Source organism: Tyto alba, unplaced genomic scaffold (genome assembly GCF_018691265.1).
Source record: "Tyto alba isolate M040663 unplaced genomic scaffold, T.alba_DEE_v4.0 Super-Scaffold_23, whole genome shotgun sequence".
Taxonomy (NCBI): domain Eukaryota; kingdom Metazoa; phylum Chordata; class Aves; order Strigiformes; family Tytonidae; genus Tyto; species Tyto alba.
Genome location: NW_024881297.1, coordinates 764883 through 790103, shown reverse-complemented (window position 1 = coordinate 790103; position 25221 = coordinate 764883). Strand labels below are relative to the sequence as shown.

The window sequence follows — 25221 nt, the reverse complement described above, 5'->3', positions numbered from 1 at the left end:
TCTCTCCTTCCAGATCCAAGCAAATACACTGAGGATTGGGGAGCATAGCCTGAGGATTTCAGTTTTCTTCCCCCTGTTCCCAGCTCCCCTCCCTTGGATATCCCTTTCTCTAATTCCCTGTGCAACTACATGCGCTGTCCTGGCAGAGCCACAGGAAAGCACCAGGAAAGGAAAGGCTGCTGTCCCACACGAAGGGTGGCAGGGCAAGGCTCAGAGCTGGAAGCAGGCATGGAGAGGAGCCTGGGTTTGCCAGGGTGCAAGCTGCAGCCTCCACGGGCACAGGGCAAGGCAAGCTCCACTTCTGCATGCTTTGCCCCACTGGGATAACAAAACCAGCCCTGTTCCGTGCAGCGGGGGATCTGGGGGTGCACAGCAGCCCCGGGAATCAAGGAGGCAGCAGATGGGTTTGGTAACCCCTTCCCTAACAAGTGGCTGCTGAAGAGCCTAAAGCTTGCTCCAGATCATATCCCAGCCGCGGTCCTTGCCACCCTGTCGGATTAACACTGACAAACCCGAAGGACAGACAGGGGGGAGAAGGCTGCTGAGGATGAGGAAAGGCAGAAGGAAGCCTGGCTGCAAGGGGAAAAAGCAGCAGCTCTGCAGAGAGATGCAGAGAAACACAGGGACAGGCAGAGAGATATGGCAAATCTCATGATAAAGCTGGTTTCCTCATTTAAATGCACCACTCTATTTTAGTTTCAGATGATTATCTCCCTGGCAATGCCCAGCACAGCCCTGGCCAGCTGGCCACTAGATGTTGCCCGTGCTCCTCTTCAAGCACCCACGAGACAGAGCCGCGCTGCCAAAGGCTCTGCCAGGAGCTGTGGCTGGGAAGCAAAGCTCCTCGGTGAGACCTGAATATGCTACAACATGATCTGTGCTGAAGGCAAGAGACAAACATACATTTTTTTTCTGCAACCATCTCCTCACTTTTTTTATTGCTCGTTTTCTTTTTCCTCCCCTCTGCCGAGGCTCAGTCTCGCCTGTAGAAGAAATGATGCTTAGATGCGAGCGGCTGTAAGGAGGATTCCCTGCTCCTGAAACCCTTCCGTCTTTCAAGGGAAAATCCTCCAAGGGCAGCATTTACACTTGTCCCCCCGCCAGCTGCCCCAGGGCTTACCACCAAGTACCTTCTGGGGCTGCTCGGGGCAGCTGAGAGGGCATGTCTGCCCTGGGCAGCCTCTCCTCCCCGTCCTCACCACGTCGTGTGGCCTCAAACAGCCCCAACTCGCTGGGACCGCATCCCTGCTTCCAATCTGCCTCGGCCACGGTCCACGGCCAAAACCAGAGGTGCCTCATACCACCTTCTTTCAACGGCACTAAGGTTACTAGTTTAGTCTTTTGGGGAACTGGTAAACCACTGCATTAACTTCTTAGAGGAACAGCCATGCACATACATTTATGATAAAGCCGATCCCCTGCAGAAAGCGATTGCCAAAACCAGGAAATCCTTTGCTGAACTTCCCTCCCTGGGAGCATCGTCAGTGATGCACTACTGTTGGCTGCTCCTGAGAGAGGCTCAGTTATGCTGACAGGCACAGTTGCCCTGCTACCTGCATCCTTTTCTTCCTTTTTTCCCTTTTTAATAGGCTAATTTTAACTTGCGGTTTCTCTTCCTTTGCTGGGGAAACAGCCGTGCTGTGTTTCTACACGGGGGCAGCCCTCAGGATGCAGAGCAGGATTCCAGCTCCTGCATCCGGATCCACAAAAACCTGCATTAACGTCCTGACAGTGGGCTCCCATCTTGGCAGGAAGGGGGATTTTTAAAGCTACTCATTTCCTAGCTGTTAATCATCTCACAGAGCACTTAAAAGAGGAAAACACAGCCACTTTATCTGGGTAACCAAACAAGAACCAAAGCCTTTCTAACTCTAATACTAACCCTGGCTGCTTGCAAACCTGTCCAGCTGTAGGGAGGCGACTGGTAACACTTTTCCACCACATCTTTTGTCCCCTTCCTTCACTGCCGTGCTCTAGGCTCTGCTCTTATAGTCAGTACCGTCAAGACACATCCTTGGGTGTGAGGCAGAGCCTCCCTGTTGCCAGCATGACACTGGAAGCAAGGAACGACGTGGGATTGGGGAACTAGTTTAGAGGCACGCTGGCTTGGGAGCCTGATTTCTTCACCCATGGGAGACACGTGAAGGCTGGGAAAATGATAATAAATTAAGACTGCACACTGCTTTACATCTGCCTCTGCAGCACAGGACCACAGCTGTGTAGTGCTTACCTGGAGTGGTAGGACTGGTGCCAAGGGGTGCCAAGCGTACCCTGAGATATTTGCATCATGCTGGGATCAGGTTGGTTCTCCGCAAGTTTGGTTGAATGCCAGGAGTGAGGTCGGCCTGGAGTTTCGCTCCGCCTAGGTAAAAGCAGAAGGATTTTGCACATCAGCAACAAGCCAGCTCTTTCAAGGAAGATGAGTGTGAAGTAACACCAACAGCCACATTTAAAATTGCTTGTGCCGACTTCTGTTTCACTGCAAATCAAGCAGTAACCGTGCACCGTTCCTGACATTCAGACAACACGCTCCCCCTCATATTTGCAAGGCAACAGGCATGGGCAGACAAGCAGGTTATCACTGAATGCGGGGGGGGGGAGGTGTTCCCCTCTACCTGCCAGCCAGAAGCCTTACCCCTCCGGGACGAGCATGGGGGCCCGTTCACAGGGATCAGCTTACAGGCTGGGTTGCACGTGGCCTCCCATGCGATGCGCCAAGGATGCTGAAGGAGCGTTTTTCTCCAAAGGGTCCCTTCATTTCAAAGTGACGGCTGGCAAAGTCATCTAAAGAATCAGATGCCCCGAGGGGGTGGGAGCCCGCACAATGCTGTTTTGATCTCTCCCCAGTGCTGATAAAAACGCAGGAAGAGGCGTGACAACCAAGTGCCAGCAGTGTGCGTCCCTGGCAGCCCCCGGGCCTTGCAGCCGGCCCGCTGTCCCCCTGCAGCGTGTGAGCCTGGGGGCACCTCATGGCACGGCATGGCACCCCACGGCACGGCACCCCACGGCACGGCACCCCACGGCACGGCTGGCCTTCAGTTGCTTCAGTCACCACTGCTGCGGAAGGCCTCCGTCGGCTCTTAGGAGAAAAACCAACCACCGACAGCCTCACTGAAAGCACATAACGGTGCAATGGAAAGTCAAAGCAGGGGATTAGTGATCAAGTACCCTGAACATGCCGTGCAGACTCTCCTTCGCCCCAGCCTTTGGGTTTGTCCTTAATCCTCCCTCTGCTTTCCATGGGGCATCTCTCCCCCTCCTCTAGTACTCATCTCTGCAGTTTCTAACTGCTCCTGTGAGAACAAAGAGCAGCCATGGACCTGCGTACCAGTGAAGTCCCAAATGTGACAGCCCACAGGACAACCTTGACTACCGATAAAGCGTATGTGCAAGAGGAGGATATGACACATCTTTAAAGTCTTTGCCTTGCTGACAATTTCTCAGTACTGCATGTCTTGAGTAAGTTAGTAAATAGATTAAAATGCCCTCTGCAGATGTAAACCAGACACCGAAAGAGGACTCTCCTAGTACTGCTTAAGATTGTGAAAAGAAATGATACAGGAAAACGTACAAAGTGAAAAATGATTGTTAGGGTCAGATTCTTTACTAACACAAGTTAACATTGGCACCGGCTGATGCCCTACGCCATGGACAAGCATTGGCAGAAAGTGAGAGGTGGAATCATTTCACCAGTAGTTTTTCCATGCAGACTTCAGAAGCACAGGTCATTCTCTCATCATCAGCTAAAAAAAGAAAGAAAAAGGGACATTCTTTTCCTTTTAACATTTGTTGTGACAGGATTGTCTTAAGGAAAGCTGAACTGGAGGTTTACAGAGGGCGAGCTGAACCGAGCACCATTTTACCATTACACGTGTAGGTGTGTTTTAAACAGAGCTCTTTTGTTAAGCTCTTTTCCCAGAGAAACAAGGAAGCTGCACACCACAGGATGGGAAGTTGACAAAACTGTTTATAAGAATATCTCGCATTCTTGCCTTTTTCACTGCAGAGATTTAAAGACTCTCTCTGTACTTTTGAGTAGTACGAGCCCCTAGCATTATTTTTTCTTGCTTGGGAAAGCACATTGAATGATCACAAGCAAGGCACGTCATCCCTTGCTTCGATCAGAAAAAAGCTGCGTAGCCAATCTTCGGAGCCACAGGTATTTTAAATCCTTTTGGTTGATATCCTTGTAATAATACAACACATGGACAGCGAAGCTGTGAATTTAAGTCAGAAGACATGCCGTACCAGCTCAGTGCGGGATAACCTTGCATTGTTTCCACACCTACCTGATCCTGGAAACGTGGATTAAGGGTAACCGAATCTTAGCTGAGCTTAAGCCAAGAGAGGAAGCGCTGCAGTACACATGATCTCCAGCTCATGTTGCAGACTCACGCAGGTGATCTCCAAGGAGGCAGCAGGATGGAAGTATGGCGGGTCTCTGCACACACGCGTGCACCGAAAGGCAGGGAACAGGGGGCCTGATCCAGTCGCCACTGAACCAGTCGAAAGCCCCTCCTTGAGATGGAGCTGTGAGGTTGTAAAAGAAAGGCAGAGCCAGTGCTGCCAGTGACTGTGTGTGGGCATCCAGGGAATGCCAAGAAGTTCCTAGCTTCAGCCTTCTGTAACACCTGAAAACAGCACCTTGCTTCACCCTATTTCCCTAAGCTTAGTTTATCATTATTATGGCCTAGTTAGGGAAAAGGACTGGAGCAGGAGTGCAGTACGACAGTGGGCACCACAGTGTCTAAAGGAGAACAGCTATCTCCCTTTAGAGATGGAGGAGGAGCTGAACAATTTTGCCAATTTTGAAACAGCTTTTGGTCACCCTTGCTTTACTGCAGAGCACAGCTTTCAGGAAGCAATAAAAACCAGGGCAAGATTGAACTCTTTTTGGCAAGCGGGCAGAAATGTTTTTGTAAAGCCCACAACGTCAGATCCTGATTCATCCCAGACAAACCAGGGGACTGATAAAACTTGCAAATGCATCAGCTAATTCCTGACTTGAGTGAAGACAAATAAATCATTAGATCTTTAACTCGTATAAATTTGGTGTAGATCAGTGGCCTTCAACAAAACCAGGAGCAACAGCGGACAATTTGTTCCAGGAGGTGGTAGGATTTCAAAGTGCAGAACTGTAATAATAACAACAACAACAATAACAAAATTACCTCATCGCCTTATCCTTTACGCTGGTTCCTCGAGGGCTGCACTTGTACCATACTTGCAAAAGTGTCTGGACAATCTTATTACTAAAAACTTTTCTGCTTCAGATAATGGAGAAAGTGATCCCTCTGTTGTAAATGCCAAGGCTAGAAAAGAGCCTCCCGGTTCCTCATGGACACCTCCGGTGATCTGATAACCTGGGCATCCAGGTCAGGTTGGCATCACGACAAGTGCCTCAGGACGAAGATACCGGGAGAGCCAGTGCACCCTGATGCAACGCTGGCATCTAAATAGGCTCCCCAGCAGCTGTAACACTGATTACATTCCAGATACTGCCAAATTCACAGCGTAAACTGGGAAACCAAAGGGAAAAGAATAGTCTTTAATCTTGCCCAGCTGCTGCTATCTGGGTGCTCCTTGTTGCTATACTGGTCCCAGCATTTTCAGACAGAAACGTGACCGGCACATTAGCAGTCTCCTCTAACACAGTCTGGCAAAGGCTTGATGCAGTCTGGGCTACAAGGACCATACTGACATTTCTGAGGCCCTTTACCATTAATAGCTCTGTAGCTCTCTCTTATTAGGAAGAGCTGAGCATGTTCTTCTCTGTAATCTCTGTAGATTATTTTTATGCTTTGTATGCAAAACAATAATGGAACTTTATAAAGATACCTTGGCACTAACTCTACAAATGAATCACCATCTAAAGAACAGCCATCTGAGGCTTTCTTCACAGTATAACGGAAAGGTTGATTTATCTTTTTCCCAAGGTTACAAACAAAAACCATACAGAACAACATATTTAGTCTAATTTCCGTTCTTTACACCCTGTTCCTCACCAACGCCAGAGCACATGCACAACCTGAGCGCTTTGCAATTCATATGTACTCCAGCCCAGCACCCTCCAAGAGCACACAGATACTTCTATGTAAAAAGCCCCATCTTTAACCAAAGCAAACAACCAAGCTTCTTCAAACTGCCATTTTCGTTTTTTTCTATATTTGCCTCGAAGTCTCCCTTTTCCCAAACCTTCAAGTGGAGCAGAGTTTTTGGGAAAGAATAAAAAAAAAAAAAAAGACAAGAAAGAGAGAAAAAGCTGTTCAACTGCAGACTCCTCTGCTCCAAGTTTCTGGCAGCAGGCTCCAGGTTGCCAGCGGCCAGTGGCGCACGTTGGCTGGGGCCGAGGAGCACGGCAATACTGACCACTGCTGCCGCGACAACAAGAGCTGCAGGTGGGTAACTGTTGTTACTCTCAATTTATGGGGCCAGTTTCTAAGTTGGGATGAGAAGCAGGAAGGAAGCACTTGTCTTCCCTCACACGCCATATCCTGTTTTTTCATGGACCAGGATCCTGGGGCACATCATGCGACACACTTGCCGTGCAGCTGGTCTAAAGGAGGCCACGGAGATGCTGGGGGGGCTGGAGCAGCTCCCCTGGGGGGCCGGGCTGAGAGAGTTGGGGGGGTTCAGCCTGGAGAAGAGAAGGCTCCGGGGAGCCCTTCGAGCGGCCTCCCAGGGCTTAAAGGGGGGGCAGGAGAGGTGGGGAGGGACTCTGGGTCAGGGGGTGCAATGATAGGATGAGGGGTAACTGGTTTAAACTGTCAGAGGGCAGATTTAGGTGAGATCTAAGGCAGAAATCCTTCCCTGTGCGGGGGGTGAGGCGCTGGCCCAGGGTGCCCAGAGCAGCTGTGGCTGCCCCCTCCCTGGAAGGGTTCAAGGCCAGGTTGGACGGGGCTGGGAGCACCCTGGGCTGGGGTAAGGGGGCCCTGCCCAGGGCAGGGGGTGGCACTGGGGGGGATTTAAGGGCCCTGCCAACCCAAACCAGTCTGTGATTAGACATAGTGTGAGAGTATCAAAGCAAGCTGCTGAAGCTAGAAGATCTCACAAAGAAAGCACTTTAGGAAACACAGACTGAATTTTATCCTTGCAGACAATAACATGATGCAACTCAGCCTTTTAGAAAGCTAGTAAGTGAAAGCCAGGGAGGGGATGTTGTGGCTGATCAATGAGCAACTCAGTCATCAATGCCCCAATAAACTTATCTGTTTCTACTGCAACGCACCCACAGAGCTTGCAGGGAGTTAAGTTTTCATCAGTCTCGTGTCTGTCAAAGGCGTAATCCAAGACGGTTGAATACAGACCATTTGTGAACAATTCTTCTTCTACCACTGACCTTGTGCTCATTTCTTCTCTGTCCCAGCAAACTTCAAAATCCTCCTCAGCAGAGATGAGGAATGCTGAAGATAAAGGCAGCAAAACCTGTCAAGAAAAGCATCTCTCCCCAAGGAGCAGAATCCACTTGCGGATCCAGGCAGGAGCAGTGGTCACCGGGACACATTCTTCATGACCTGCAGGGATGATTTTGACTACTTGCTGGTGTTAACATGCCCAGAAAACATGGGGAGACCTAAGGCCAAGAGCATCACTGTGCCGTCGCAGACAACCGCAATGCCTGTGGATGTGCCTTCCCCCAGCAGCTGTGTAGGAGGCTGCTGGAGCTGGAAGGGATAGCCACAGCCTGGCCCGTTCAGCCAGGGAGGTGGGAAGGCACAGGGGCCCTGCAGCAGAGACCCTCCTCCTATAGAAGAGGAGAAAGATTTAGATGCAAGTGCAAAGCTTGTGCCTCTCGGATCTGATCCCAGGCACTGAGTCACAAGAAAGAAAGCCAAGAAGGCAGCTGCCCATCCTTACTATGTCATCCTCACAGTGGTTAAGATTTCAAGCTAGTGACGTTCCTAAACTAACAAGATTTCAAGCTAGTGACGTTCCTAAACTAACAAAAATCATGTGGCAGAGGTAGTATGCCCTGAGCCATACCCCACTGTACAGTGCAGTAGGTTTTTTCTATACGAAGAGATCCTGATCACAGCAATTCCTGTGTACCCTCCCAGGGCGACTGTGTACCTGCATCAACAGAAAGCATAAACAACAATCTGAATTTCCACCGGTGCAAACCTGTCTCCAAGATGGCCACATCTAAAAGAAGTGCTAACATAACAAAGATACGTTCTACAGACATCCTAACGTGCTGCTGCAGTCCCTATGCCTGGCTATTAAGCAGGAGATGAAGGAAAAGCTAAAGCACCCAGAAGCCTATTAGGATTTCAACAGAGCGAGGCCACAATCTACTCAAAGCAACGTCGCTCTTAATTAAGGTTCAGTCATGGTTCTAAAAATAAGCATAACAGACAAGGGCAATTAGAAAGAAGTCGGACCATAATGGCATCAGCTTGACGTGTCTTTCACTGAATCTGTCTTTCTAGGCTCACAGAGCCCTCCCGGTAAATTCTGGGGTAGGAGAGATCTGGAGTGAGCTCTGGCCCTTCACAGTTTTGACTAAAAAGGAGAACTTGTTAGTTAGAAAGACCTGAATTATATGAAATATTTCGTGTCATGGATCTTAGGCAAGAGTGTCTTTTCACCTATAAAGGAAAGGGAGAGTTGCACCCCCCACCCCTATTTATGCTCAGATTAAGACTTTCCCTAAGTAAAAACCACACTGAAAAACCCCGCACTTGAGGACACTTAGGTGAAATGTGTGAATATTCTCATACCAGCACACAACCTTCTTTTCCACAGTAAGTTAACCTCTGCAACTTCTAGAGGACAACTCCCTACCCAGGGGATCCCTTCAGAGTATCTCCCGGTTTTTAGCAGTCTCAGTCTTAAACCAAAAAAGATAAAAGACCTTGAGAAAAATACCCCAGCTGCGTTCAGGCCTCTACCCCAGACCAGTCTGGCCTCATTTCTTTCTCCGGCCCCTTTCCCAGTGGCACAGGCAGATGTCGTGCCTGCGTGCTGTTTCCAGTTGCCATGTCAGTCGCTGTTTGTTTTGCCCCTTTGACGAGCATCACTTGGGGTGTCTGGGTTGCATCAGACCAGGCCCTGAGTGCCACGTCAGAACTGAGAGACAGGTACTGAGCTCCCTGAAGTCTCTCTGGGTGAGGAAGCAGAGAATCAGGGGCTTCTGCTCAGATTTCCATCACCAACTCTTCGGGAAAAACTCCCCACCATACCACTGGAAAGAAAAGCCCTGTGTGGAAGCAGAGATGACAACCATGTATGTGGATGTACATACAGATTTTTTTTCTACTGTTCTTCTCAACTCCATGTGCAGGAAACAGCCTGTCTCTCTTCCTTCTCTACTCCCCCCTGGCACCAAAAGCAGGCCAAGAAAAACTGTGCAGAAAGATTATTTTGTGGATGGGAATGACCATGGGCACAGCAAGGTTCATCATGCTGCCTCTGGTAAGGGAAAAGGTGTGGATGGTTGAGGACACAGGAAAATGTCAAATCCTGCAGCACAATTTGCCAGTTTGCAGGAGACCAAAGACGGCTTTTCTTGAAAGAAACGCTCTCCATCCCAGGCTGCAGAAGGAAGTGCTGGGATCACTCAGAGGTGATGGCAGCTGTGAGCAACGGTCGCTCCTTAGTTGAACTCAGGAACAGTCAAACATTGTAACTAATGATTATTGGTCTTGCATGTCACACCTCTGTGTTATCACATTTCTCTGGTAACCCCCAAGCTGTCTTATCCAAGAAAGGGGCATTTATCAAGTTTCCAGAAAAGGAAACAAAGGCCTCAAGAGGTGAAGTGCCTTAAGTAAAATCACCCACAGGGCTTACTGCAGAGCACAGCGCCAGGAGCTGGGCCACGCGCGGCCGCCTCCCTCTCCCTTCGCCCAGGCACATGTGTGACAGGCAATATTTCGATGGAGGACTTTGCCCTACACCAAGAAAGGGTCTCACTGACATTCCCTGACACTAACCAGACAACAGGCTTGAATAGGAATAGTGGGGCTCTGGTTATCAGTGTGAGAGGTGATGTATACAAGTTTCATTCTTGTTGTTTACTGGATTCAAGGATTTAGTCCTACTGGGATCTTCTGACAGCTTTCTTTTTTGAAGAAAGCGTTGCCAAGGGACGCGATAAGTACGATTTAAATTGCAAAATAAAGAGTATTTCAGATCTTTATTTTGTGAAAGTACTTGCCACCAGGATAGTCCATCCGCGCCATTCGCACAGGACTGCAGCTTAGCCAAGTGTAAGCCAAGACAGCCTCCTGCCTGGTCCTTAGCGTGTGGGTAGGCTAGAACGAGGAGCTGGTAAGCACTGGATTAAAGACCCTCTGCAACTTTTCCCTTCTTGCTACTAACTTACTCTGTTGCCTTTGCTGGAAAAAGAGGAAGAAAGAACAGACATGGAAAAGAGACAGCTGACTGACTTGGAGAAGGACCCTATTATTTCCTGTCTTCTCCAGGCATTCACATCATCTCTCAGAGCACGGGCAGAAAATCTCAGGAGCCAGACCTTACAGTAGCTTCCCCTGCCTGGGGCTTTGCAGAAGTCACGGAGCTGCATTGATTTATCCCTATTGATGAATTGGCCCAACGGGCTTAATTCAAATAATTTTTCCTCATTCTTCTTCAGTCAGTAAATTAGTTAAAAAGACAGAAAACCAAGCATAGCTTAGATTCTTTCGCACCCTGATATCAAACACACAGCAACTTGCAACAGGAGAGACTTAGGAACAATAGCAGGAATGTGTTTTGCTAGTCTCGTTCACTGCTTAGGAGGAACTCGGTGGTTGGCAGCAGAAATGCTGCCCTGTGAGCCCGATTATCCAAACGTAACGTGGACAATAAGTCACGGCAGGTAACCAAGGGGATTTTCAGGGCAAGCGCTTCAGACAGTAGTAGCTGGGTTCTCCTCTGAGTTACGGGGCTACAGATCACAGGCAGTGCTAATAAACTCAACACCAAAGTGCTAATGTAGAAATGATAAATGGGAGAGAAGAAGAGGGTGCTTTAGGTGCATGTGCTGAATGAATGTACATTTGTGAGTGGGGATCTGCTCACAAACAGACTGCTTGCTGAGGTACTGCAAGAGAAAAAAAAAAGGCAAAGGGTACCATGGGGAGTTTAAACTTTTAGTTAGTCGGGTGAACTCCTGATTTACTCCTAGCTGGGAATTCACCTTCCCACTGTTCCTGCAAGGAGTGGGTGGGACAGGTGGCTGGCTGAGTATATCACTGGGACTTACACCAGTGGGGTGAGTGACACAGCAAATCTGCAGTGATCTATAACACGATTCAAGCCACAGAGCGGCTAACCCATCCTTTTCCTCAGGGAAACTTTTAATCACTTTGGTAATAAACAGTTTTTTGGTGAAAGACATTCCTACGTCTGGATTTCTAGACCTAATTCTTCCCTCCTTCTCATCTCGGATTGCCCCTTACCGAAGGGTAGAGCCGTAGCAACGTGGCTGCACTGGCTACCTTGTTTATTTTGCACAGTGGAGGAAGTGAGGCAAGCCTCAGTGAGCAGTCGTTAGGTTTACACTGCAGCCTGGTGCCGTGCCGCTCCTTCCCTCAGATGCTCAATGTAACACCTGAGAAACCAGTCCTGAGCTCTGGATTTCCCCTTTGACTAAGGACATTCATTCATCACCCCAAATTTCAGAAACCGATCGGGACTGCTGACAGCCCGTCGCCTTCATCGCCTCAGGTGAGCCTGCCACAAGTAAACAAGCAGGGGAATTGCACCCGGTGCTATGGCCAAAGCAAAGGCCGCCGAGTCTGAAATACCCTCCCACACTCAAATTCTTATACATTAAAGCAACTTCCTGCTTGTAATCAAAGCTTCAGCCCGAATTAAAATGAGATATGCAGACACAGCCGCCGACACTGCCGGAAAAGTGAAGCAAAACATTGGCTCTGCATCCAAAGACAAATTAATCCAAGTGAAACGCTAAACTCTGGAGCTTCTATAAAGATCTGCTACTAGATCGACAGGGATTTACAGAGTAACTCCCAAATAACTCATTGCTTTAGGAAGGTGGTGGATGTATAAGAGCTTCTTTTCCGTATTTGCTGTGGGTCACATACCGCAGGAACTGCAGATTCCCACGCCACAGTCAGAGATAAATCTCTCCCTGATTAAACAGCTTGAGAAGAGATTTCAGCCTCTAAAATCTGCTCCATCCAAGAGAGATCTAATTTACGGTGCAAATCTTCATCTGGGGGAAAGCAGTACAAATTTAGTGAGGTTACACATGTGAGCACTGGTGGAAGAGCTGAGCCCTTTCTACTTTTACAGCCACCCAGGCGGTGCGGGGTCAGCATCCGTAACTGTTTGCAGCAGCTAAAAGCTGGAGCAACTCCACTAAGGTCAGTGAGTTTGCTCCAGCAGTGCATCCTTGCCGATCAGATCAGAACGTGACTTCACATGTCACATTCCCTTCTTAGCTGCTCACGAACAGGCGCTGGGACACATTTCCTCCAGCTATAGGAAATCAGCGTAGCTTCTTGACTTCAAGTAAGTCAAGATCTGGCCTGAATGCAACGTTGACAATCAAAGTCACTGCTTTGACTTCACGGTGCAAATCTAAGAAGACGGAAACACAAAAGTCTATGAGGTCATCCAGATCACCATCTGACTGATGTAAGAGGCTTTTCTGATGCCAGCAAAAGTTTTGTCTGAGTAAATGCTGTAGGATTTGGTCCTAAACCGCATGGACAAAGGAAGGAAATCAGGCTCTGCCACAACACTGGCCAATTCAGAGAAATTCAGGAAACTGACTCCTGAAGACATTTAATCATTAAAAAATGCTGACAGGCACTCAGCAGGTTGTCATGAGCACTAAACTCCCATTGAAACTCACAGACTCAGAAGAAGCCAGGTAATTTTGGGAAGCCAGGCACCTAAATCTGGGGAGCCACAGCAAGCTTACACCACTTCTGTGGAGATATATTTTGGTCCAGCATCTCTGATAACATTTACCAGCACTGACAAAAGTTTTTGAAGAGGAAGGACACCTTTTCCAGGACTCCTTCTCTGTGACTCATCCTCAGGCATGCTGGCGGCCAAAGCAGTAGCTATTTTACACCCAACCCCTATGCAGATGTTACCAACATCCATCAACGTTGATGTTTGACTCAAGACTCAAAAGGTGAATTAATTTCCCTGGCACCATGCTGAGGGCAAGGAAGCCTTGGGAAAAGGTGGGTGTGAGGTTATGAAACCGTCCTGGACCTCTTCCACTGCCTAACGCCACAGATGCTGGGGATTCACACTGCTCCACTCCAGCATTTCTGCTGCCCTTACTGGCGCAAGAGAGAAGCGGAGTTTGCCAGCCGCTCTTCAAGAACAGCGGCCACAAAATACACACAGCAGATCGGGACGCAGATACGCGCGTTCTAACCTGGTCTTCAGCCGTAACTTAACTCCTCCCGACCACGTGCTTTTGCTGGGCTGAAGGTCAGTGGTCACGCAGTCCGGACTGAGGGGGTTGGGAGACAGGCCGGTGCATCCCTTTGCTGCATGTGTGTCCCTGTCAGAAGAAACAGAGGCCATGTAAACACTGACACACAAACCCCTCAGCCCTTGTATCCTACATTTCATAAGGATCTGGGGACAGAAGGCAATACACTGACCTAGGGGGCACGGCAGGGCCATCAGTCTAGTATTTAAAAAGCGCAAAGAAAATGTCACAGAAAGCCATGTGCATCCCTTTTCTTCTCCACGTCGTTGCCCAGGCAGGCTGTAAGGGTGAGATTTTGCGCTCCTTTATACCTAGGCAGTGCTCAGCCCCTACAAGTGCCCCTCACAACCTTTTTGGAGGAGCTGCACAATACCGCGGCACTGCTTCTTGGCACGCAGGAGGGAGATCAGCTGCAGCATCCACGACACAAAACTCATCATCCTACATCTGCATTCTGGGACTCTACATCCCGAAGCGTGGAGTTCAGGGATTCCACTGTGGGATATGCCCTTTCCCCACGTAACCACCTCACGAGAGCTCAGGGAACGCTCTGAACACACAAGAGAAAAGCTAAGAGAAAGGTCCACACAGTGAGAGCAAGAAAGAGAAGCCTACCCCCCCCCCCCCCCCCCCCATCTACTGGTATTTCCACAAAGTTAGCAAACAGATATTTACCCTGCTTCATCATACGCATGCAGAAGTCACACAAACATCGTGTAACCATCACTTCAGCTCCTTCCTTCCCCCAGGCGCAGGGAGAGCCCGAAACAATCCAGTATTCCCACTTGCTCCCATTTTTCACACTGCAACGCGGGAGAGATTTGAAATTTCTGCTTGCTCAAGGAACCCCCCACGCTGAATAAAAGCGCTCCTGAAAGGACCCCCTCCGCGCCTCCCTCGCCCGCAGCAGGCCGTGGCCCCGAGGTGCGCTGTAATTGCCTCTTGTTGTGTGCTTAGCAGGCTGCAGGCTGAGCGCACATGCCGGCATCTGGGGCTTTGGATAGCTGAGATGGCTTGGATGCCATTCCGGTGAGAGGCCAGCCGTCTTTGTGTCCGGCTCGGTCCTCCCCCACGCTCCCTCCCCAAGCCCCCACGTGCCGGGCAGGAATGTTAAGCCTCACATTGCGGATGAGATATACCAGGGAAGCGCAGCAGTACTTTCACCTAGATTAGGAAAAACGACTGGTCCGGAACGGCCTTTTTGCTCGCCCTGCTTATCTTCATCCAAATTTTACCCCAAATACTGCTTAGCTGCCTTTCCTTTCCGTGTTCCAAATCCTACCCCACTTTGTCTCTGCCAGCCCTCTCCTCCGAGAGGATGTCAAGCTTCCCATCAAACTAGACAGATCCCCCCCCTACTCCTGTACCAGCTTTGCTATACATCAGGAGCACAACCTCCTTTACTGCAGCCCTGTGAAGTGCCAATACTGCTAACTGCTCCAATTCTCTTCGATTACCAAGTTTACCATGAAAAATTACTCTTAGAGGAGATTTCACTGCAAGATAGAGGACAGAGGGCCTGCTACAGATGAGGATTTAAAAGATTGTACATAAACAAGTTATATATACAAATAGGTATACTATTTTGTAAGCAAAATATATTTCCAGCTGTTATGTTTAGAGGACAAAGTCCTCTGTTTAAGGCTTTGTATGGAAACACCTGGGAGATGGTCCCAGCCACAAATAAGGGCACTTCTGCCCCTACAACACTGGCCCTGAGAGACTTCTGTGACAAGGGGCCCAACAAAGCCCCTGGGAGCGTTTAAGCACAGCTCAAATTTGGGGCAAGGCTGCTGTGCATCATGCTGGAGCCTAATGAGGTGTCTCGCTGACAGCGTTGTGGCAGGATCCTGTTAGAGGGGAAAGGATCTGGGTAGAGGCACTCGGCTTAACTCTGGGGCAAATCCTGACCTCGCTACCTAGACCTCATTTCCCACACAGGGAACCACCATCCCTTACACCTCCCTGGTTTGTTAATGGGGCCATGAGGAAAAGATACAGTTTACCCTGAAGATCCTTCACAGGCAGTGCCATGTTGGGGCGACTCTCCCTTGGTGTAAAGGGGAGAACAGGCACGTGGCTGTGACCACACCTCGTTGATTCGGGGTAACCCTTGCACGAGACACACCTGGTGGGGACACAGCTATCGGGGGCTGGCCTAGCAGCTTTAATTGCAGAAGTGCTGATGGCTGTGGGTCCTGCTGATTTTGAGGGGCAATACAGGTGCTGAGCTCTTCTGGAAAAGGCGTCTGGACATCCCAAAGTGTCACCAACCGCCATGGCACTATAACCCCCACCGCAACACCGAAACACTTACAAAGGGGAGGTGATTCCTTTGAGACAATTCTCAGAGTGCTGTTTCAACCTGTTTGAAAGCAGATCCTGACACAGTAGAAGATCTTTGCCATGTTCACAGGAGCCATCTCGGATCAGCAATGAACTTTCCTAACACATCTCTGGCAGTGATCTATTAATTTCCTAAATAGCAGACTTTGGCTCTCACAGGCTACACAACAGCTGTTCTCCAGCAGCGAGTAAAGCTGCTCATGTCTTCTCTCTCATCAGCTATCTCAAGTAGCCAGTAACAATACTTAGGACTGGGAAATTGCCCCTGTGCCAAATACATTAAAAAGAGTAATCAGCAGCCTGAGCAACTGATATAAAGGCATAAGTGCCTACAGCTTCCCGGTCACCACAGCCTGGTGATCTTTCAGCACTTAGGATCTTTTTTATTTTTAAACTCATCTTTCGAAACACGTGAGGAAAGCAAGAGACAACACAGACTCTAAACTCTGCCGTGAGCAGAGCTTTCCGAGTAGGTCACTTCCAAGCACTCCCATACGGATCCGCACAGACCCGGCCCTCACAATCGGCAGCTACAAGCTGCGGGAGGGTAAGCAGCCTGGGTGTTCCCTCCCGCTCAGCGAGGAACCCGTGCTTGCCAGCACGCATAACTTCGGGGTTTACCTCACAGAGACAAAGAAGCGTTAATTAGTGTCTGCATGGGCTCTGGGGTGGTTGTTCGGGGGTAAGAAGGAAACGCAACGGAGTTTTTCCCGAGCCACTTAAAAAACTAATTACTGAGCTTTGCGTGGAACGGCGGCCTCAATAAGACATTGAAAGCTAATCAGCCAGTCTATAAATAACACCATTAATCGAGCCCAGTGGGGAACACAGGAGGTGAGGATCCTTCCACCAGTGAAGCACACGCACATCGGGAATGGAGCACAGCAGCTCTTCAGCAGCGGCCGCCGCCGGGTGCTTTGCCAGCGAGGCCGATACCCACGCAGGGCTGCCGCCAGCGAGAGCACGGCTGGCCGAGCCGGGAAAACACCTGAGGGCAGCATCAGGGCTGCAGCTGCAGAGGTGGAGGCCTCCCACAAACAGGACCCCCAAACCCAGCACCTTCCCTCCCCTTGCAGCCTCCTCCCTACGCTCAGTCAAGCGACCTGGTTGCTTACCCCAGAAAAGTTTCTAAGACACGTCTAAATCATTTTCTTCTGCAGCTCAGTCTAACAATCAGGATCGTGCTAATCTCTATAAAGATCCTTCTTCAACCGTACCATGGAAACAGCCACCCTCGTGCAAAGATGCTGAGGGCCTACCTCGCGTCTTGACTGGCATCACTCACACCTTCTCCTCAGAGCGACCGTTCTCCTAAAGCTCGAGCTGTCCCCAGGACAGCACAGCGTGACGGCTCCCAGCAACAGCACCCAGCTTGCTGGGATGCTCTTTAAGGTCCGGGGCTGCATTTTATTTCGGGACGTTGCAAAATGCCACACAATTACATAGCTAAAAAGTATCCCCAGCGAGGAGTGGCCTGCAGTTGTTCTTTTTGTTATCACGTTGTTTCTAAAGCTCGCGAGTGGGAGACAGGAAACCTAGCGAAGCCTATTTAAAACTCCTTTACCTCCCACCTGAGGCCGGCAGCTCCCTCTGAAATCTTTCCTTTTCTGCAAAGTTCGTGCTTAATTATGAATTGTTATTTATACTTGCTGCTAGCACAGTGCCTTTGGTATTTAATACCACACATGTTAATGAGTAGCTGTACAAAGACACTCTGCTCAGCTTTTCCCTCATCTAAAAATACGGCCTGTTAGGATTTTTTTCCTCAATGCTTGCTCGACAAACAGTGAAAGAATACAGTACTACAGATTTAAGGCTTTCTTTAAGAAAAGCCTGCTCCTCAGAAGTGCCATTGCCCCACAGCTTGGTCGCCTCTGCCTTGTGCAGAGAGCACTGGCCGCCAGAGGAGAGAGGCAGCGTCTCCCGCCCGCGCGGCCGTGCCCCCTCCGCACATCCAGCACTGCCTTTTCTGAAGCAGGCATCTGTGAAACGTTTCCCTGCTTTTCATCACCCTCTTCAGAGCTCTTCAAGAAAGCATGGGTGGCCTTATTTCATATTAATCAACTCTCTACAAGAGACTGGCTTGCCTGCTGCTGTCATCTGATGTCTCACGTCCTTCCCAAGCTGCCACGATCCCTGCAGAGCTCATTCGCTGTTTTGGGGGGACCCTCTGCTCCTGACCACAGACGACTCCGACCTCCTCTGGCTGCCTTATCTGTCTCCTGCGCTGACCTCCCGTTACCTGCACACTTGCAACACTTCACAGCATTTATCTTCACCTTTTGGGCTCTTGGCTCTTCTTTCTCATTTTCTTCACTCTTCCCTATCCTTATTTATAATCTTCACATTCCAGTACAGATTGGTTTCCTAAATCAAGTCTAGACAATAACTGGGGGTGCATGCCTCTGCCCAGCAGATTTCCCAACAATTACGCCTGAACTGGCTGACCAATTTCAGCCAGGGTGTGCAGAGATTTTATTCTCAATGAATTAAATTCCATGGTTCATAAAAATACTTCCCTGAGAAATGGAAGTAGCAAAAATCATTGTTGAGGAAACACGGCGGTGTGAGCTCAGCTGCCTGCCTACAATTCCCAAAGAGGAGAGAGATTTTACGCAGGGAAGCCGTACAAAACCAAACTTCCAAATTTTTGTCTGCCCATAGCATTTGTTTTCCAGCACATCAGCATTACACTTCTTCTGTCTGCACTGCCATCCTGTAGTCAGTCTGCTTTTCTGCTTAGCTGTCTGTAGTTCCAGGTATGAGTCTAGGATACAACACCTGGAACTACATTTAAAAATGATTACAGTTTTATTTTTAAATTTTTCAAAATGGATATTTTTCTAATGGTCACACCTCTTGGAGTCATGATTACTTATTTTAAACTAACACCAGATTCGCTGCCACGGTAATAGAAGACCTAAGTCCTAGAGGATCAAACCCCCAAATGTTAATAGGTTTAGTAATTTTTAATGTCTTATTACTTCTAAGCCCAGTATTATTCCTAGAAGAGAGGATGGAGCTTAAATTCTGATTTTTAAATCATTCAGGATCGACAGGAGTGTTTACAACCACTATCAGAATTAAAAGCTTTCCTAGGAAAATAACTGCTCACACGCTGATGCTTCTGAAATTGAGATTAAAGCATGGAATTCCTCTTCCAACTTCTATAGCAATTTATAAGCATTTCCTGATTTTTTTCCCCTTTGTCTTAAATCAGAATGTAAGAGGCAACCCTCCTCCACTACAGAAACAGCCAACAGCACAGCACAGACACAAAAATAAGGAGAAGCAGCAACAAAGCAGAACTTGGCTCTGACAACCCTGAAGGGAGGGAGACGAAGGAGTTCAGGCTGCCGTTTTATCCTCGTAGCACCCCGCGTCACACAACGTCACAGGGCATCCTGAGATCCCCAGCTCAGCCAAGTGACATAAGGAGAGTTCAGCAGCTTCACCTCTGGCTATCCGCACCCTGCCAGGCTACAGGCAAGCCCTCCGCAGCCGATGAGCTAGAATTCTGTCTCCTTGTGAATGAAAACACCGCCTCCACGACAGCCCCACATCCCTTGGCGAAGAGCAAGCCCTCCTGCCTCCTCCATGCTGCTAAGGAGAGGGCTAACCCCGGCAGGGCTGCGGAAGGGGAGAGAGACCACGCTCATCCCGGGCACCGAGGTGGCACTCACCCGTGGGCGTGCTGCTCTGCAGATCCTCCTGCTCCGCCTGAAGTGAAAAGACTGGATTGCGTGTGTATTTCTTGTTTTGTTACCTCCTGCAGCTGGTCCAGAAATAGCCCGTAATCCACATATCTGTCACGCTCACAGAATACCCTTTAGCTGAAGTGGAAGTGCCCTGTGTGTCAGCGCACAAAGGCCCAGGTCCTCTCCTGGACGGAGTACGTGTGGATTTTAGTTGGTACTGGCAACATCTGCCCAGGTTTGTTAATCTGTCCTCACGGGACCCCTGAGCCTGACAAAGAGCCAGAGCCAGCTGGAAATACGTGAACAAAACAATTTTTTTAATCAGAAAAATTCTTGTAAATGGAACTGAAATTTCTCCTTGGAGGGCATGCAGTTTGGACTAAAGCTTTTGCCAGGAAAAGTCTCTCAGTTCCTGAGTAAAATCTCTAGCCTGCCACTTGGGACACTCACCTGAGATGGGGAAGAGCCAGGTTCAAGTCCACAGCCTAATAAGGCAGATAAGGATTTCAAGGCCGTCTCATGGACACCTCAAAACACAACAGGATCCACCTGTGAAAATCTCTGGCAGGACTTTTTCATCCTAACGCAGAGCAAGACAGGTTTTGAAATCTCAGTAAGGCTCGTTGAACACATGAATCTTGGGACTGAATTTGGTATTCTTCCCAGAGTTCTGCAGCAAGATCCAAGTCTCAAGCAGAAACAATATCCATGTCTCGGATTCAGATGGGTCACTAAAGCTCAGGGAAAAAAACACATAACCCAAAACCATTCAGAGTGCTGCTGGCTGCTGCTTCTAAGGAACTACTTAATACATTTTTTTTTGTATGCATCACATACAAAGTATGTGATATCTGTTAAGGCAGGATTACTAGAGCTGATCTTCATGCTATAAGCCAATCACCAAAAGGGAAAATAAAAAATTTTCCAGGAACAGTGCAGAGATGGCTTGTGCTTTTCTCAATGCAGAGGCCATTGCTTGAAGGCAAATTAAAGGGCTAAGAAATCACGGAGCTGTCTTGGGATGGCAAATTTCAGATGGATCCATCTCACACTGAAGCACCCATCACTTTCAATCTAATGGCTCCTATGTGGTCACGCTGAGCAAGCGGTATTTCAGGGCAAAGAGACACAGAGGCTCACAAGTCACTTGGAATTAATTGAGACTCACAGCTTTCCTTCTAGGAGGGCTCTTCATTTATGCAACTCCAACTTAAACAACTTCAATGAGCACTGACCTTCAGGTCCACTGAGACAAAACCTGGAGAAAGGAGACTGAATTTTGGCTGTGTGATACTGTCTAGTCCTACTTGCCCAGTGTTTTCCTGGCTTTCCCTTTTCTCTGAGATTGGATGGGTTTTATCTGACCTGACCTCAATCCCACAATCTGGCCACGTTGTGTTTGCACAGACCCACACAAACGCACAAACAAGCTGCTTCGGCGCTGTACCTGTTTGCAAGCAGAGATCTGAAAGGAATATTCGCATTCATTCGGGTTCCCCACTTGATTTGGTATTGGCTAAGGGATCTTTGAGAAAATGAACTCCCTCTTTGTCTATGAGAGAGACCTAATCCTCATTTTGCCCTGGAGGATTACTGGGTACTTAGAAAGGCACTCACATGCACATTTTTGGTTCGTGCCAGCTGCAGTTGGCTTCACAATATGTAGCGTTTGCTTTGGTCTTTAGGTTTGACAATAGGCATTCCACTGCACCCAGACCTCCACCCCAGAGACTGCCACCCTTTTAAAGACACCCTAAATCAACGGTTTCTGAAATGTGGGCCTTCCCCTGCTTTGCATGAGGAGCTTGCCCCCAGACAGCGCGTGTGAATTCAGCGGGCAGGCAGGCAGCTGGGCACGCAGCCCTGAAGACCGGAGTCTTTTCTTGCGCTGCCGAGCCGGTGGTCAGAGTGCACGGCTCCCTGCGTGGTCCTGCCAAAAAGACCGGGACCCTAGCTGGAAGGAAGGACCTGTAGGGCTGAGAAATTACCTTTTATCCCCAGTCAAATCCTGGCTTTTTTGTAGTAAAAGTTTATGGTTATACTCAATTACAGCTTATGTTTGTGCCACAGTACCACCCAGCGAGCCTGCCTGTTCAGGCACCGGAGCCCACCATTCCCGGGTTGCACATGCTGATGTATAATAGGAGGTCATTCCTTTTATTATAGGAATAGTTATTCCTATAATTGTTCCTACAGTAATTCAAAATGCCTGGAGCCGCAGCACCAGCTCTGTGCACAGCTGGGATTTTACCGCTGTGGTGGTCTGTGCACAAGGTGGGTTTGCCACTGGCTGTGATTTTGCTCTACCCACCACACTCAGGAGCCGTTCCAGCCTCCTGGTGCTCCCACACGGATAATGTGTGCTCTGTGCTGCTCCAGCCCAAATCCTTTTAGGATCATGGCTTAATTCTGTATAGTAGTAATCTGGGATGCAGTTCAACGGGAGTAAAGGGTTCTCATCTTCAGCTGGTGTAATCAGTACCGACTTGAGCAGCACTCTGCCTGCTCAGGGGAGGTCTCACCTTCTCAGGAGGTGAGACTTGAGAGGTTACAATTGCCTTGGTCTGTCAAACAGTACCACCACGAAAAGTGGAGGGCAGTCTGCCCTGCACCCTGACTCTACTTGTAAGTAAAATGCTTTCCTGCACGTTGTACTCAGAGAGTTTTAACCCCCTTAGGAAACAGGTCTACCTACTTACTGTGTCAAAACAAAAGTGAAAATACAGAGAAATGACATTTTCATTCTATTCTATCCCAGGACTAACAGGAGTATCTATAGACTCACCCTTGACCATAATTGAAAATCTCTTGAGTTTTTTTAGAGATATCAAGTCACACTGGCCTTTGGGGATGCTGTGGGATTTTTGGGGGGAATCAAAGTGTCACCCATCTTCACGGGCTGTTCAGGACCAGGAGGCCACTAGGAACAATCTTTCAGACCTGGCCATAAAGGACTGTGATCAACTCTCTCTGAGGTGCAGAAGTGCTCAGATCTGTTAGTCAGAAGTGCCCGAAATGAAGACAATGGATTGCACAGCTCAGGCAAGCAGAAAGATCACTAACACATCTGTCGCTTTAAGGACCACAACCACCGCACACAGGTAAAACAATGTTATCTTTACAGGTTCCGGGGTATCCCAATGCAGAATCATGCTGATCAAAAGTCATTATGTATAAATTGCAACACCTAACTTTTTCTTACATAATGCAAAACCAAGCACAAGCCAGCCCTAAAGGACAAGTGTAAATGAAAAAAAAAAAAATAATTGCAGTTCCTACAAAGAAAGGCAGCCACTGGAAGGAAGCAAAAGTCAAACATCTAAAATAAAGGTCAGTTTCCATTTTAGGATTAGAGAATTCAAATGATTCACTGGGAAAAGACTACAAGCCCTCCATGCTGAAAAAACAGTGATGTTCACAGAGAGAGATCCAATAAGCAGAAGATATTTTCCCAGAATTACACTTTTTACACTTACCCTTCAGAACAGTGATATTTTCCTGATACAAAAGGGCCATCTTAGGGAGGGGTCTGAATGTCAGGCAAGACGTGGCCCACCCGGGACCTGGCCATGGGGTACAGACCTGAGACCTGGAAGACAAGACTAGCCCCCACCAGGAACCTTTTCCAGCAGCACGTAGCACCTGGGGCCAGACTTCATCTGCTGGTGCAGTGGTTTGCGTGAGCACTTCTTAATATGTTAAAGGCAAAACAAACTAGGTCAGTTCAGACCAACAATTTAAATGGTTTAAAGCTAAAGATTAAGGGAGTGCTTCCATTAACTGCTGCAGTGGCAGGTGGATGAGATCTGGCACTGATGAACACGTGAGGGCATTAATCTCTTCCGCCTGCACAGCTGGATCTCTCTTCCTGGCTTGCATACATGTTGGACTTTAAGGAACACATCCTGAAATTCTGCCCTAGCAGCTCTCCTCTGAAAACATGACATTACTGAAGTGCTGGAACAATAGCTCAGCTGTTTTTTTTTGAAAAAACGGTTTCTGTGATGGGCAACTGAGTGACTGACAATCCGAGCATCCATTCAGAGGGGGCAGAAGAAAGCCTCATATTCACATTTGTCACAGGTATGGTGGACATTCAGCATCAAGAACCAACTCAAACCTGCAGCTGAAGTTGTCTCTCTGCTCTGTAACCTGATTATTTTGCAGTGTTTCCTGGTATGACAGATTTTAATTGCAGTAACTTGAGGGGTGGAGTGCATTTTACGGATTTAAATCACCTTCACGGGTGTTGCAATGCCTAATCCCCAGAATATGAGCTGCTACTTATGAGCTGCTTCTCCATCCCACTCACCCACCTCCTCCTGGACAAATTCCTGAATCCCTTACTCAACACAGCACCCATTCACTTCCTCAGGACTTCGGTGGGAGACTTGCTCAAGTGGGAAATCAGGATAAATTGAGTAAGGAGATAAGGATTTGTCCAGCTGCTTGACAAAATATAATCTCTGAAGCACCTGTAGCATCATTCTGCACAGAGTTCAGAGACCTACAGCTCTCAGGGACTGTAATATAGAAAAGCAAAGTGAAAAATATGGTTACTAATGAACACGGCTATGACTGTTAGTTGCCCATCCACACCTGAGGCAAGAAATGCTGTCGCTGGTTCATCATGCCTCCTCTGCACCACGTTAACAGCACAGGTCCCATGGAAAACCAATGTACTGGTCCAGGGAAGGCACAAAAATAGCCTGGAAACAGCAGAAAGACTTGAGCTTTTCGTGTACATACTGAGTCCACAGAGTGTGGTATAAGCACAGAGCAAAAAAAAGCCTGCTGAATACAGCAGAGCTGCAATCCGGCTGATCACCTCCTTGCACTTTTATTTTTAAAGAGTTCACGCAGTTTGCTGTGGTTATTGACCCCCGCAGCAGCGATATTGCATCTTTTTTATAACTTCAGCCATAAATGCAGCTATACATCAATGCGGGAACCAAAGCCCGTGGAAGTGAAGCTGCTTGAGTTACAACAGCGTGCCCAAGCTAAGGCTCTGCCCTCTGAGCATTTTGTGATTCTTTGATTTTTGATGAGTGCGCCCAAGGCAAGATACAGAAATGCTGGCTGCTAAGCTAATAAATCAATAAATATCTGTTTGTCACTCAAATTATTTTTAGCATCTGCCAGTCCGGCGGAGATGAGAGGAGTTTGGAAAAGGATGAGGACTGCGGCCGTGAGCGAGACACGTCAGATGAGAGAGGAACCCTCAGGCCCTGTCGCCTCAGCGCATCCCCGCTGTGCTCACACAAACCACCTCAGAGGAGGAACCGGCCTTCCCGCCTCCGCTCCCTCCCGGCACCGCCTGCGGCTCCTCCGGCAAAGGCAAGTGCTGGCCACCTACCCCACCGCACGTTCCTGTGGCCAGGGGTGAGGGGGAACGCTCGGGGAACGTGCACAAAGCGGCTAATTTAAAAAAAAAAAAAAAAAAAAAAAGAAGCAGGAGGGAGGTGAAGAATAGGGAGAACTGTAAGCGACAATAAAGCAGTTATTCCAGTTTCGGCGGGCCGGGAAAAGACAAGTGGTCTCGAGTCTCATGATTAGCACCGAACAGAGATGGATGAGAAACTAACACTGGAGCCACAAAAACCTTTGCGGTTGCCAGCAGCCAGGTCTCAGCCCCCCGTGAAATGCTGCCTGCCTTTGCACGGCACAGCTAAGTAAAGAGTTAACTCGTCTCCATCCGCATAATAAAGTCTCATACAGCCTACATTAGAAACAGGATTAGTAACACCC

General features: G+C 48.6%; 1 protein-coding gene across 7 annotated transcripts in view; it reads right to left on the bottom strand.

The window, feature by feature from the left end:
• Window positions 1–25221, bottom strand: part of SHROOM3 (shroom family member 3) — a 163143-nt gene that overhangs the window by 20361 nt on the left and 117561 nt on the right. For 5 of the 7 annotated variants that reach the window (XM_042796825.1, XM_042796827.1, XM_032992466.2 and 2 more), the window contains 2 exons: window positions 13370–13498; window positions 2231–2362 (listed from right to left, as the gene is read on the bottom strand). In XM_042796825.1, the coding sequence (XP_042652759.1) occupies window positions 2231–2362; window positions 13370–13498 (261 nt within the window). Of the gene's footprint in view, window positions 1–2230; window positions 2363–13369; window positions 13499–19458; window positions 19482–25221 lie in introns of those variants that run through there. The other 2 variants (XM_032992474.2, XM_032992482.2) reach the window with 2 other exon arrangements.